Genomic DNA, 10,954 nt, shown 5'->3' with positions numbered 1-10,954 from the left:
AACGTTATATTTTAAGATCTGTGCAAGAACTCAGCTAACAGATGTTTCCGCATATAAAAGCTATCTTCAAAAATTACTAACCTACATCTTCAAAACTTTACTAAAGTTTCTTATTTGTCATCCATTTTTACAAACTTAACGCATTTAAACTTACCTCACAACTGCCAGGAGGAAATTATTGAGTTTTCTCTGTCGTGCCAATTTCGAATACATCTGAAATTGCAAATATTGTGTTTACAAAACAAAATATTTGTCACATTTTCCAGTTATTTAGTTACAGATGGATACAAATGTTTGGAAATGAAAACAATAAAATTATCATGTCAAACCGACCTGGCAATTATAGTGTAAAATTATCTAATAAATTAAAAACGGCGAAATATCTGATTATAGATTCAAGTTGGAATTGACAACAACAACAAAAAAAAAGTGTAGTCAAAAAGGACTTTAAAGCTACAGTTATCACAATTGTAAGTACATAAAGGTTATATATATATATTTGTTTTACTAAGTAAAGTTATTACTGAAGTAATTTGCAAGAAAAAAAAACTGTTAGAAAAAAGCAACGTATTCTCAGAAACCTCCGAGACAGTTTTATTTTCTCAAACTACTCTTTATATTTCTAGAAAGAAACTGTATAAGGAAATGTAAGTCTAATTGACGAACTGTGTATATTAACTTCATTTCAGTTACAAATAGATTGGAATATTTAATATAAGCTTCACTTAGTACTTTTATACCTAAAAATTTCCAATAAAAGAAATATTTGAATCTCCAAATCGACAGAAGTATGGAGGGTGGCCCAGGAGCAATAAAACTCGTAAAACTGAATTAAGAGTGTCGAAATACAGCTTGTGGAGACTAACTGGAAGATATTGGATGTATGTAGGGAAACATATGAAGACAAAAAATTAATTAGAGATGAATTCTCATCTTAGGTTCGCGTTAACTCTTTTATCGCATACCTTAATAACAAGTTACTTCTAAGACAATGATGAGATGTCAAACGTGTATTGAATTAAAAAAAAGACCTTTGACTAAATTTAGACTATGTTTATGTCATTCTAGTCCCAATTTACAACTCTAAGGGCACTGAAAGCGTTGAAGTATGTAAAAAAAGCATCTATCTTTGTGAAGAGTCAAAGAAATCTTTTAATAAATGCCACAACAGCCACATAACTACCAACAGTATGTTAGGTCTCTGTATGTACAAATTAGAGTTGTCTTCATATCAGAGTGAAAGAAAGCTTTCAGTAACAACGCATATTCACCTTCCTTTACCGCTTTAATTCTGCAAGAATTAGATAGCTATTAGTAATTATTGTTTGATGAGAGGCAGTGAAACGAAAGACTGCTGGAAATCTACAGAGTATCTAGAAAGTACTGGTTCAAGAGGCAGAAAACACTTGCGGCAAAACTAAAGGGAGAGAACCTGAACACATGGAAGCATTGTGGTGGGGCGAAAAAATACAGCAGACTATCAAGGAAAAAGTAAGAATTCTTCAAATAATGATAGATAAAGAAGGATGACTGTTCATAAATGATGTACACAAAAGTAAGAAACGAGGCGAAGAGAATGGTAGCAGTAGCGAAGAACGAGAAAATTAGAAGTTGGTATGACAACATGGAAATACTAGAAAGGGAGAAGAAGGTATACAGAATGGATAAGCAATGGGAATTGGCAAAAAGAAACATCACAATGATCAAAGTAATTAAGGAAAAAAGAAAGAAAATTCCTGATGAATGAAAAGGCAGTAAAACAGAAATGGAAACAGTACAACGAGGAACTGCTCAATACCAAAACTGAGGCTGAAGAATTGAAGGAGACATTACCAATAGCTGGCCCAGTACTGGATATCAGTTGAGCGGGGGCCCAATAAGCAAACAGAAAAATTAAGACAGGCAAGGCAGAAGGTCTATCAAAGATTGTCATTGAGATGGTCAAGGTGCTAGGAGATGATGGAGTTGAGTACGTACGGACCCTGTTAAAGAACATCTCGAGGGAAGGGCGGATGCCCGCAAAATGGAGAGAGAGCCGATTTATACCCATCTACAAGCAAATAGGAGATGCTCTTGAGTATGAAGACTATAGAGTAATAAAACTCATGTAATATCCCTGAAAGTAAAATAAAAGGCTCTGGAAAAAAAGAATAAGGGAAATCTTAGACATCGACGAAATACAGTTTAGGTTTCGGACTGGGAGTGGAAAAATAGACACAATCTTCATTCTGCAATAGTTGCGAGAGGAGTACTTTGAAATAAATAAGAAGTTACACCATGTATTTATAGTTTTGGAGAAAGCGTATGACAGGGTGCCACGAAAATTAGTATACTGTTACTTCCGATAAGAGAGGAGTGCCCGAAAAGCCAACCGGATTAGTGAGAGCCAGTTGTGAAGGAGCGACAACAATCGTGAAGACGGTATATGGAGAAGCAGACAAGTTTAAAGAAAATGTTGGGCTGCACCAAGGGTCAGTCGTGATCTTTTTGCTGTTTGTCATCAATGCTTTGATTATCGTAAGGGACCCCGAGGGAAGTATTATTTACTGATGACCTGGTCCTAACAACTGAAAGTGAACAGGAGTTATAAACGGAAGTTAAAGTGTTGCAGAAGAAGTTTGAATGTCAGAAAAACGAAAGTCATGGTGAGTGGAAGAGGTAGAAAGAAGAAGGTTAAGATCACATACGTAAACGTGAAGCCACTGGAACAGATAAAAGACCTCAATTACTTGAGAAGTACAATCCAGTTGTGAGGGGAAAAAATCCAGAAGTGATGGAAGAAATGTAAGGAAGTAGCTACAGTCATCTGTGACAAAAGGTTACCAAGGTTACTGAAATATCATGATTACACCAGTACAGAGCCGAGACCCCGAAGAAGAAATAAGGCGGCTTATCGATAAGAACAGAAATGATAATGGCTGTGTCATTGAAAAAAAAAAGAAGAGAACGAATAAGGAAATGGAACGAATCTGTGGAATAGAGGAAAAGGCAAAAGAAGCGAGGTTGAGGTGGTTCGGTCACGTGAAGAATAAGAAGTAATAAGGAGAACATTAAAGCTGTCAGTAGCCAGCAAGAGAAGACAGTGAAGACTAGTAAAGTCTTGGAAAGATGGGGTTAAAGAAGACACGAACTAGAAAGAAATTGCAGAAGTCCTGCCAATGAATAAAGATGGTTAGAAGAGGGTAACGCGTGTGAAGGACGGCGGTTTCTAATAGAAGCTAGTATTTTTTGATTATTTTGCATTTTAGACTTCGTTATTGATGTTATTGAAAAGCGCTAACAAATATAAAGTATATTAAACAGTAGTAGAACTTGAAGTTAGAGTTTGGATACAAAAATGATCTCTTCTTATATTTTTCTCACATCTCTTTGTTTTGGTTCTGTTGAATTCCATTAAATATTACTGTATACTTATATGCTGTATACTGTATGCTTACCTCGGCATAGTGAAGAGCGATTCCTCCCCATACTAAATAACTGTTGATAATCTGATAAAAGAAGCGTTTCCATAAATTTTTCATTACGTTAACATTCAAAGGTAAAACTAAAAAAATATTAAAATAATCATTAATTTATGCAAAAATGGCAAGCCAATATGAAATAATTACTTTAAACTTTAGTTGACTACTATATTTTAAAGTTAGCCTAACAAAGCAATTATCAATTACAAGCTGGAGAACCCGTCCGTGGAACGGGTGAAATGAAAACTCGTTTGTAACAAAGGATAAGAAATTGTGCTTCTATTTTTGTTTTATTAACATAATAAACATTAAAAGAGCAATACAAATACATGAAGGTACCAATATTGAAAATAAAGACATTATTTTGAAGAATTCTATCAATATGAAATAAGATGGGGGTCCACGCCCCCCCCCCCCCTTATGACCTTCCTCATGTCATCCTGTATAGCTGTGTCAAGTTTGGTGCTGATTGATCAAGAAATGTGGAAACGTATAAGGAACAGATATGAAATCACGGATATTCGACCGAGTACTTTTTTCCCGGACACACACTTTGTTTCATACAGTAGATTTAATATAATAATTCAATATTTATAAGTCACCCTCAAGAAATATTTGGAATTACCGTGTTTGTACGTATAAACTGCCATATTTATATCTGAAAAAACTGTAATACTAACATAAGTAAATTCAGTCAGGGCAACGATATCTACTTGTACTAAATATTTTAACTGCGCTCTGATAAATTGTTCATTGCAGAATTGTGTGTTATTTATTTCCATCATTTTGTTCAAAAATATAATTTTTGGGGGATTGTTCGGACAGAAACCACATTCATAAATATACCCACTATGATAACTGATTCTTGATTAATGTTATTGTAACTGTGAAGTAATAACCAACGAACGTCGTATTGCTCATTGCCAAAGTATTGTTTATGATAAATATTTGATAATTTTATGCATTCTGTTGTAAACATTTAATGATCGTAACATTATTGAAGTAAAAATTCATTTCTTAATCAACAACTGCTGTTAATCCAGGAAAAATATGTTTTAAACTTCAAAGTGTTAACTTTTTCCATTAAAAAAAAAAAGTTAACTTGCACTTGAATTAGAGAAATATAATTAAAAGCTCCATCTAACGGTGTTAATAAAAAAATTCCTGTTTAGCATATAAAGATTACGAAAATTATATTTCTAATTTGATAAATTAACTGTTTTAAGAACTTATGTGTGAAAGCAAAGGATAATATATTATAATATGTCAACCACACTATATCTGCCATATCCAGTGCTGATGAGGCCTTTCGCCAATACCAAGATATTTTATATTTTTAAAAATTAAAATTTTTAGCAGTCATTAGAAGAACATTCAAGCTTTATGAACTTAAGTTTTGATTACACTATAGCTTTTCATGTTTTGAAAAATTAAGTGAATAGATGAAATTTCAATCCTTTGGATTTGTTTGTTAATAACTATTTTCATGCTGTGGTAATTAGAAGTTCACGTTTAATAATGATGAGTACATATAAGAGTCATGGCAAAAATATAAATATACAATTAACATTTGATGATTTTGGTTGGGTTTTTTTTTCTGTTCTTCGATGTCACAAGTAGGAGGAGCAACTGAAAATTAAAATCTAGTGTATCTGTGCTAGACGTAACATTAACCTTTTAAATAAATATCACCACTCTATTTACATGCTAGAATAGGAAAGTATGCTAGTTATATATTGCTATTATATTTACAGTTTAGCCACAAATACCCTTAGCATATAAAATATATTCAACAAATGAATTAAGAACAGAAACAATATAAAAAAACAGCAACAAAACTAGATTTACAAGTATTAATAGTTATTCATTAGTCCATCTCTTTAGCAGATATTGTGCCTGACACATAGCCTGACGTTAGCAGATATTGTGCCTGACACGTAGCCTGACGTTAAATACTTAAAAAATATACAATTTTGATTAGATAATTAAATAACACATAGATAATTTCGGTTTATCAGGTCCTCTTGTTAGTAGTTTTTTGTTTTGTTGTTTATAAAATAAAGCTAGATTCCTTTTCGTTCCAAATTTTCATAATATAACATAAGACATACATCTATTTTTAGACTTAGGCCAAGAGTCTTATGAAATTTACTTTACACCTAGCAACAGTGACTTTTAATAACATCTTACCTCTTCGTCTTCTTCATGAAATGGACCTTCCTCTGAGTTACGATATAATTCAAGAACTCCTATAGCCGACAATAAATAACGTTAATACTATATTAATTCTAATCATTCCTCTTTCCATTTCCTTTATCTTATCTATTAAAAATACAGATATAGGAATAAAAAACATTATTTGAAAGAAATTGTACGTTATAATGTAAACGCTTCATTTTTTCTTAATATAATAAACTGTATATTTGAAGCAAATGTTGCAAAGTGAATCCAATGTAAGTTATATTTCGATAACCTTAAAAACTCCATATCACAACGTAACTTTTCTCCTAGATTTTTATAGCTAGGTGAGCGAAATGAAATGCAGTGTTTTTTGTTGTTGTTTATTTACAAGTTTTCCATGCATAAAAAACAAAATTATTGGTGTTTTCTAAACTCTATTATAAAAATTACAAAAACAGACTGCCATTGGGAGTTCTTAGAAATAATTGTTTGTTTTTCTCCCGTGTTTCACAAGTTACCTTTAGTTGCTTTATGGTTATTACTAGTAAAATTTATCTCAGGTATATAATAGCATTGCTTACTGGAGAGATCTCCAGGTTTGCACCAAGATGTAATGGGAACAAACAGCAGTAGTAAGAACAAAACAGGGAGTAACCGCAGAGTTTAAGATCAAGAAAGGCGTAAGATAAGGATATATATATATATTATCGTCTACTTTGTTTAACCTATACATAAAAAAATATTTAGAGAAATAGAACATGAACAACCTAAGATATGCAGATGACACAGCATTGCTAACTCTAAGTGTATCAGATCTACAAGAGTTGGAAAACGAAATAAATGAAAAAGGAAAATACTATGGAATCAATGGTAGTAACTAAGAACCAAGATGTACCTAGAATCAATCCAGCTTTTGAGAGAACATCAATTGAACAAATCAAAAATTGCATATATTTAAGACACATAAGAACTGAAGATGGTAAGAGCGACGTGGAAATTAAAAGAAGAATAGAAATAGCTAGGAGTGTATTTAACAGCATGTTAAAAATATTAACATAACACGGAAGAGACCCTATTATAAGGTGCTGAAACGTGTACAATATCTAAAGTGTTTGCTAAAAAGATTATAGCATTTGAAATGTGGACCTATTGGAGAGTAATGAAAATATCTTGGACAGAACATAAGACTAATGAACAAGTATTAGAAATGATGAAAACTAAAAGAACAGTATTATCAATTATCAAGAAAAGAAACTGTGCCTACTTTGGACATATAATTAGAAGAAATGGAATACAAAGACTGTTGCTAGAAGGGAAAATGAATGTGGATGGATAACATCAGAGATTGGATGAGATCATACAGTAACTGTGTTAGAATGGGGAAAAGAAGAGAACAATGGCGCTCCATGACAGTCAACCTGCTCCGAGCAGATGACACATGATGATGATATGATAGCATTACGTTTATTACTTAAAACGTTTTTCAGAAAAAATAATTCAAAAGAAAGTTCCTTGACTATGGGATTAGTGAATTTATACCTACATAAAAAAGATTATTATAACCATTATATATTCTTATGTTTTGAATAAACATTTTGTTTCTGAGAATTTTTTGACTGAAAAATATTACAAAAAAATATAGTAATAATTTTCTTAACAATGTGTGGCACCGAAATATAAAATACGAAAAAGTAGAAATTTTTCTTTTATAAATAATCCATTAGCTAATCCGAGACCGTAATGTCTACAAGAAGCAATTTTTACTCAGATCTGTGTTTTTCACGTGATTCGTTATTATGTTATAATTCGTAATAAACTTTTTATACCTTTTTATATCATGTATAAGAAATCGGACAATTAAAATGGAATCAGTGAAAATGGTTAAAATTCAACATGGTCGCCAAAATTTGATATTTTTATGTCTTCTTTTCTCCATGAATAGCAGCTTAATAAACCGTATTTTTCTCGTTTAAATGAAGTTGTGTTGTCTTTTTGTACTTGCCCATACTTTAGAAACAACTTTTAGATAAAATTTAGATAAAACTTTAGATAAAAAAACGAATTATATAAATCATTGACAAAAATATCTAAATATGGCCATTGGAAATGATTTTTTCTAATTTTACTTTTGTTTCAGAATTTTTACAATTATATCTTTCAAGTTAATATCATTTGTTCAACTTTATATGGACCCATTTTTGTACCTGAGTGATACAGAGGACCCAAAGATTTTGAAATTGTACAGGTTTTTTTTTTCTAAAAAAGATGACAACTTGAGAAAAAGAGTAGAATCTCTACAGATTTTACGAAGTGTATAATTTGTCAAAAATAATACACAGACATTACGAAAAAAGTTAGAAAAGAATTACAAAATATGATACGTGCTAGATGATTTAGTGCTGGAATGAAATTGTATATAACATTCCAAGAGCATGTTTTGTTACAGACAAACAACAGCCACTTAAAAAAAAATTAGCGAAGTGTTTCCAAAAGAGCTGCGATCAATCTCGAGAGATGACAGAGAAGAAGAAATTAATTTGGTTTCGGACAAGTACCATCGAATTTATCAAGAAAGCGAGGAGATCAAGCAAATGGCTGTCGCATGAGAAGATGCAAACAGAGAGAGTGTCCAGGGTTACTTGAACTCAACTGAGAAGACATTCTTCACAATTAGAATAGTAATGATAATCATCTATAGTTTATGTTTGTAAATTAAAGAAAATAGTGCTTGCAGATAGTATATTGTGTCTTTGTCACGCACTCATCAGAAGGCAGAGACCAGGTTCTTTGTGCATATAAGACACGGCCCAAAGCGTCATTAAACATGTGTCATTGGTTTTAGACACTGAGATCTTCGTAATTTCAGTATATATTTATTAATGGTGGACAAATGAGTTGTACATTAACACTAAAGATATTTCATACCATTCCATATTACTTATGAAAGCTTGAATACAAACAACCAAAACATGCTCCTATTTCTAGATGCAATAAAAGGATGTGATACAAACGGATTAATTTTTGATAATAGTAAAGTTCCATGTTTTCAGTATGTGGCAAACCGTGGACTCGGTATATAGTATAAAAGAAGAACAGGGGTAACAGTTTGAATAGAAAAACGATCTTTTAACAGTTTAAACTCTTTAGACAGTTCACGTGTATGTTCACATGCCGAACCCTAAAATCATCCATCAATAGCTGATACATGTATTGTTGTATACATGCTTAGAGCTATCATTCAAATCGTGAACTAGGTTAGAGATGATGAGTCGACATCAACAATATCCGCTACTTTTCTACTGTGTGCGGCCATTGCTAAAAACGACACATAACTGTCCGGTAAATCTATGAAATGAATGTTTCTGTCAGTGCACTCGTGATTGTTCTAGAAATTGTAAATGTCTAAAAATGAAGATATCTTGCTATCTTTCATGGAAATGTATGGGCGAATTAAACATTAGTGAGCTAGGATAGAAATGGATGAAGAACAATCTTAAGATATGAATACAGACTGAAGAACAAAAACAAGGTTATACTGATCTGTTTGTTTGAAGTTAAGCACAAAGCTACAAAATGGGCTATCTGTGCTGTGTCCACCACAGGTATCGAAACCCGGTTTCTAGCGTTGTAATTCTGCAGACATGCCCTTGTGCCACTGGGGGGGCAGATACTGATCTAGGTTCATAAAATGTATTTAGTAAATAGGAACATAAATTACTCACAAGAGAGACAGAAATTTTTGTTTGTTTGTAATTAAGCACAAAGCTACACAATGTGCTCTGCGTTGTAAGTCCGCAGACATACCGCTGTGGGCAGGGACAGAGAATGATAAAAAGTTTACAGAAACCAGAAAAAGGTCAAGTGCATTCAGTGGCAATAAACATAGTAAATCTTGAGCTTAACAAGGTACAAAAATGAAAAAAAAATGACAGAAGAACCTACGATTGAAACCATTAGTTGCCAAAAGAAGCCCAAACTTGCAATATAAGGCTTAGCAGCGATTTTATGACAAACTCGAGTGTTTAAACACTTTAAAATTGATTGTTCTGTCCATAGTATTCGAATCCAGACTTATTGAATTAATGAGCTTCAAAATGATGAAAACAAATGAGTTTCTAATTAAGCTTTGGTAGCCATCTTGGATTTTTTTGGCCACTTTCGCTAAATCAGATTTGTTTCTTAATCAGTATATCAATAAAAACCTAAGCCACACTTACAAGTTTTAGTAGTGAAGTAAGGTGGTCGAAAGAATCAGGAGTGGCTCCCAGACTAACAAGAATTTGGTATGATAAAAACTACACAAAAATATCTAAAACAAGTTAAGACAAAATGAGATGGTTCTTCTAGGTATATTTGAATCATACATGTTAAATAAACATAACTTATTTTACTTATTTAATATCGTAATTGGCTGCTTTATTTACAACGAAACGTAAAATCAAGCCTGCGGAACGTTTATGTATAGGTCAAAATTAGACATATCCAAGATTTAAAGTCACAGCCAAGCGAAATATTAGTTTTAATCAAATTGAATTTTGATGGTTTGATACGAGAGAATAACATTGATCTACATGCCTGCCTGCACCAGTGTCTTCTTTTCAAATTATTTTATACCATAATCTAAAATTTTGTTCAAGTTATGTTGCCATTTTATTTGTCTTAATAAACATTTTTCGAAACGTAATTAAAATATAAAAATTATATCAATGTGTCAATAATAAATATAATACTATAAAACTCAGTGTGTATCTTATTACGTAGTTTAAGTAGTTTGGCTTCCTGTCAATTAGAAGCGAGTAGTTTACGATTGATCGACAATTAAAGATGTATTTGGACTAAAATGTTTTAGGTCATCAAGAAATTAGTGTCGCTTTTTTTAGATGAAAAAACCCGACAAATTATATATCAAAACAAAACATTTATTTAATGAAATAGTCTCCATTCTTATTGATGATGCTTTTCCATCTTACAATCAGGTTGTTAATGTCCTGATTAAAGAAATCACTTGGCATTGAAGCAAAAAACATATCGATGTTCTCTTTAACACCTTCCACATTTGCATACGTTTTCCCAGTAAGATGGTGTTGCAGCGAACGAAAAAGACGGTAATCTGATGGTGCCATATCTGGAGAATATGGTGAGTGGAGGGAGAACTTCCTAACCAAACTCTATAATCTAGTGTTGTGTGAAACGTGCCACATGTGGATGTGCATTGTCGTGGAGAAGAAGAAGAACACCTTTCCTATTGATGAGTGAAGGTCGTTTCTCATGAAGGGCTTGATTTAAACGTTCCAGTTGCTGACTATAGATCT

At 32.4% G+C, this 10,954-nt stretch overlaps 1 protein-coding gene across 2 annotated transcripts in view; it reads right to left on the bottom strand.

Moving 5' to 3' along the window:
* Positions 1-10,954, bottom strand: part of LOC106458408 (probable 3',5'-cyclic phosphodiesterase pde-5) — a 99,450-nt gene that overhangs the window by 53,054 nt on the left and 35,442 nt on the right. For both annotated transcript variants that reach the window (XM_022384617.1, XM_022384618.1), the window contains exons 9-11: positions 5,652-5,710; positions 3,438-3,488; positions 155-213 (exon numbers count right to left, since the gene is read on the bottom strand). In XM_022384617.1, the coding sequence (XP_022240325.1) occupies positions 155-213; positions 3,438-3,488; positions 5,652-5,710 (169 nt within the window). The remainder of the gene's footprint in view (positions 1-154; positions 214-3,437; positions 3,489-5,651; positions 5,711-10,954) is intronic.

The sequence above is a fragment of the Limulus polyphemus genome, unplaced genomic scaffold (assembly GCF_000517525.1).
Source record: "Limulus polyphemus unplaced genomic scaffold, Limulus_polyphemus-2.1.2 Scaffold458, whole genome shotgun sequence".
NCBI lineage: Eukaryota > Metazoa > Arthropoda > Merostomata > Xiphosura > Limulidae > Limulus > Limulus polyphemus.
The sequence above is the reverse complement of the archived record's forward strand: the minus strand, read 5'-3'. Positions and strand labels throughout refer to the sequence as shown.